At 31.9% G+C, this 5,192-nt stretch overlaps 1 protein-coding gene across 1 annotated transcript in view; it reads left to right on the forward strand.

Moving 5' to 3' along the window:
- Window positions 1-1,146: 1,146 nt before the first annotated feature.
- Window positions 1,147-5,192, forward strand: part of LOC117102374 (achaete-scute homolog 1a-like) — a 10,271-nt gene continuing 6,225 nt past the window's right edge. The window contains exon 1 of the mRNA XM_033242633.1: window positions 1,147-2,565. Within this exon, the coding sequence (XP_033098524.1) occupies window positions 2,020-2,565 (546 nt within the window). The 5' untranslated portion in view covers window positions 1,147-2,019. The remainder of the gene's footprint in view (window positions 2,566-5,192) is intronic.

Raw genomic sequence — 5,192 nt, forward strand, 5'->3', positions numbered from 1 at the left:
GTTATGACTGTAAAATAGTAGCCTAGTAAGTTGGTCTAAATTCAAACTTAACGTTGATTCTCCATTGTATGCGCATCATGATGGGGCCATACTCCCGTAATGATTTAAATTCAAACTATCTGAAATACTTGGTAGCCCCACAAACAAAAAATCCTGAACCGGGTCCTGATTGATTGTTCGTTTTCAATCACCGATAACAACTATAGATATGATTTGATCGCGACTCTTAAAATAAAAGCTTGAGACGATTCGTGTTGGCGCCAGTTACCTCAGCCACCACTGCATCATCATCGTGTGGATTTTATTAGTTTAAACTTCACACTCAAAAATTACAGCCACAGAAACATACCCCTTACAAAATAGACAATAAATTTATGATTTTAACTCGATTTTATAACTTACTATTACATTTTATTAATTGCATAAAAACAACCAGAACATAAATTGATTGAGAAAATTCTCATCAGAAAACGGATTCTACAAATTTTCTTTTAAAAGTGGACTCAGCCAAATGTAGCAAGAATGATATTTTGAATAAAATCTGAACTTTAAAAAAAAAAGCCAGAATACAATAAAAACGAGACTTTAAGAGAAAAATATTAACATTAAGAGAAACCTGCTAACTTTTCAAGGATCAGATATCACCTTGTTAATATGTTGTTCTGTTATAGGCCTATACTCAAACCTCCGGATTCATGGTTTTCTTGAAGACAGGAATTAACCATATACTAATTACTAGGTTCAAATCCCGAACAGGATCAGTATTATAATCCATTCACCTGTTTTACAGAGAGATAAATCACGATGATTTTTTTCTTTACGCAGCGCGCGAATAACGATTATCTGAAATACTGCGAATACACATGTTTTCCGACATTTAAGCGTACGTAACGTTGATCCGCATTTATCATAATGGCATTAAAAGAGCAGATGATTTTAGACTGAAGTATTTAATTATTTGTTTAGGTTTAACGTTAGAGAGGAAATGATATCTACATTTGCAAGGTTACCTTTCGCGATAGCCATAAAGAAATCAGTTGAAGCTATGAAAGAAAAACACCTGTCTGTATATCGCCAAGTTCATCGGCATACTCGAACAGATTCAGTTCGCAATTACGGAGAGCCTGTATTCCAACAAGTATTTAGTCTGCTGCCAGTTACCTCGACCGACAATCGCCACTGAATTCATTATAACTTACTTAGTATTTCGTGGAATGGTTTGTGTATCAATAGAAATTTCGTATTTTTAATAAATCGAGATCTGGACGACACGTAAAATGTCACTGTGTGTATCAACAAGTTAGTGAGGCGTAATGTATCTATATCAATTAATTCGAATACACACACTTAAGCCGTCTAATTTCCGTCAGTGTTAAGCGAATCAGAGGGGAGTTAAGTTAGCCGTGGGGCTAATTACTATTGTTCTTGTACAAATGTGATGTTTTAAGCGCTTTAATACGCACGCGTAACCAACTCGGAATAATGTACTATTGTTGTTAACAATAGAGACACCAAAAACAGCAATTGTATCGATGAAAAAGTTTAGGAAATTAACCCTTGCTTGGTTTGACATACAGTAATTAGAAATCTTCCCGGGTTTATAGTATATTCAGGAAACGGAAAATGGTTGGAGTGGCACAATCAGAAAACGTTTCAATGGACAAAAATTCATTTCTGAATGCCTCCATTGGTTGACAATGAAATCGAACGGTGAAACATAAATAATCTTTATATCGAGAGCACCGTATATAAGATAAGAAATTTCTGTGCAACCCCAGAAATCACGGTACATTCTTCTAGATAAGAACTCATATGCGAAGTTGGTAAAATCATTTTTCGTTACGGAACTTACGAGGAAAGGTTTTCTTTTTTACGCTGGAAACCTATAGGTAGAATACAGTAATTTAGCAAAGCGTGGGATGAAATTACTGCTATCAATAATTTATGATAAGTGGAATATATCTTAGGTCACTGTCTTAAGTTTTGCAGGGTCAAATAGATACCTGGCTATTGAACAAGATGGCTATCGAGAAGATAAGCGGTAATGTCGAAGTGAAACTAAATTCACGAGAAAACGAACTCAAACACACAACCGATATGTTTTCCCTAGAAAAGACAGTAAAACCTTCAACGAAATCTGTTTTGTCGAATAAATCCCGGCGCAAATCAAACAGAAATGAAAATCAGGATAAGAAATCCACGGCAGCTACAAGTGCAAAGGATAAAGAGCCACACCTGGTCGCTAGGCGGAACGCACGCGAGCGACGTCGCGTCCAACTCGTGAACGACGGTTTCTTACGGCTTAGAAAAAAGATTCCGACAGAGCCTAAGAACAAGAAACTATCGAAAGTAAAAACGCTTCGTTCGGCAATAAATTATATTTTACATTTGCAACAGTTGGTTGATGAAGAAAATGAGAGACAACGGGCGTTGCATGAGATTCAACAGCAACAGCAACAACACCAGCAACAACAGCAACACCATCAGCAACAACAACAACAGCAACATCAACAACAGCAACAGCAATCGTTGTATAATTGGAATCATTTCAACTTACATTCAATGGTATGTATGCACATTTTACTTTATTAAATGTTTACAATGATGCAATATTAATTTATTATTAGAAAAGAAATTGGAACATTAAAAAAAAAATCAATTAAATTTCTGAATAGATCATTTAAAAGATAAAATAGGTTATTAACTACCAACCAGAAAAAATCGAAAAACAGATATTCGCTGATATACAGGCATTTTAATAATAATAAAAAAAAACTTTTTAAATTTATCACCAGCCAGTTTAAGAAACTACGGACCAAAATACGGGAAAGATATTATTTATCTGTCCTTTAATTTACTGACGAGGGAATTGTTTTCACATCTAAATTTTCAATTGTAAGTTAAGAACTTACTTAAATTTACAAATTAAACAATTCAAATGGAACTGATTTTTTTTTTAAATATTCATTGATCTCGTGACAGACAGTATATCTTTAAATATGCCTTTTATATGTTAAGAATAGCAAAATTATATTATAAATAATAACAGTATAATATCTGTAAGCTTTGACAAAGAATTTCATTTCCTAGTTCAAAATAATTGTTTTTCTACTATAATTCTTTTTAGTTGTAGATTTATAGTAATAAAGACCAGGTATAAAACAACTGTATTGAAATATAGAAAGCTACTTCCAAATTTAATTAAAACATTAAATTGCTCAGTGATAAAAGTTATCAGCTTCTCAAAGAAACCGATAGTACACTTATGTTTGCGCTGATTCAGACTTGTATACTAACAGTAAAAAAATCTTCTTTTTTACAAGCCAATTTAGAATAAAGAAAATAACATAGGCCTAAACGTGGTTATTGTTGTGAAAAGACTTTCTAAAGTAAGCAATTAAAATTCAGAAGTTCCAAGTTTATCAAAAACCACTTTTATTGAATAAACCTATAGAAAGATTACAAAAAATAATAAAAGGAAATCATTTATAAAACTTATTTATTAGATAATGCAATTATTAGTTATTAGGTCAAGGTACCAGTGGTCGAAAATACTGTATTTAAAAAGCGAGTCCCTATGATTTTTCGTTATTTTCTCTACTATAATATTTCTCTAATATAAAAAAATGTTATTGTTGGAAGTGTCACATTCTATATAGATGGATGTTAGTGCCTTTTGATTTGTAGGCCTATAGTCAATTTTTATTGTTTTTAAAAAATATATATTTTTACCTTCCTCAGCCTTGGCTGTATTTTCTGAATAAATTGATTGAAATTGATTTATTAAATTAATAAATTGATTGATTGATAAATATGTATATTTAAGAATTTTGAACAATGATAATTAGTACATTTTGAATTTTTAGTTTAGATTAGTAAATATTAATATTTATCCCACGATGTTACTTTGCCTATGCCAACTGCATGTAGGGCCTATTGCTTATGTCTAAACATATTCATTCGTTGTTCGCTCCTCACGAATAGGCCTATAATTTAAATATTGACAAAAACGCACTTTAAATTTGAATTTAAAAAAATACAATTTAGTAAATTCCACAACCGCAAGTTTATAGGTTAATAATGGTAATTAAAAACAAATGTAAATTCGTACATTTCTATCAGTGTTGAATTATATGTTCATGTTCAAATTCAAATAATAAACTAATAGAGAATCAATAGACTAACGGAAGAAAACGAACTTAGCTTGAAAAATATAATTATGAATCAGCAAAACAGAAAAAATAATGATAAAATGTTTTAAGGATCTAGAAACAAATATTTCAAAAGACATGAATCAGATGTAGATTATAACACTATAGTTGTAAAATAAATATAAAAAAACTGTCGTAAACTCTATACGATAGATACCACAGAGAATTATGTTTTATTAGGCTTATGAAAATAACAAGAAATAGTACCATAGCTTATCGGCGCCGGTAAACAGATATAGGTACAAAAAATCTTGTTTAAATTTCAAAATTACATAAGAAGAGTGTATAGAATGTACATACGTCTATAGGTAATGTTTGTGCAGACCGCATTGGAATCCAAACCTTTACTGAGTTATGTTAGGGCCTATTTCATGAGCTATCAATGGCTATTTCTAGTCTTATAGCATTCTTTTAATCCTAGCTATTATTGTAGGCCGCGTCCGTCTTTTCACGGCTATTTTCTACCTGTTGCACAAACTAATTACTTGTTTTTATTTTAAATATTTTCATACTGGTGTCCGGGTCACATCAGTCAATAGGAATAATTATACCGTGACGGGGGTTCATTGGTACAATGTGACCCCCACTAGACAGCATAAGTAGGTACGTCGATCTTTCTTTTTATAGTACGAAGTGCGAAACTAAACATTCTTCTTTCAATTAACACATTATACGATTCAATGAATACGATAAAAACAACATGCAGACGCGTGTCAGTTTTTTATGTTGATTTGTTAGGTAACAATATAGCCTTTACCGATAACACAATAGCCAAAAAAAAAAAAAACTAGACGATTAACTGCTTACGACTGAAAAAGAAAAGACGTGCAGGGATGAGCAATTCAGAGCATGCACGTTCCAATAACGAGGAAGGCTTGCGACTAGTAAAAAGTTTCAGTTTATTTTTTATTGTTAATTGTAAAAAGATCTGATGAAAAAGCCTAGCAAGATACTAGAATACAATGCATATAAGCCTATTAT

The sequence above is a fragment of the Anneissia japonica genome, unplaced genomic scaffold, assembly GCF_011630105.1.
Source record: "Anneissia japonica isolate Jap-2015-1 unplaced genomic scaffold, ASM1163010v1 scaffold288037_len161832_cov179, whole genome shotgun sequence".
Taxonomy (NCBI): Eukaryota; Metazoa; Echinodermata; class Crinoidea; order Comatulida; family Comatulidae; genus Anneissia; species Anneissia japonica.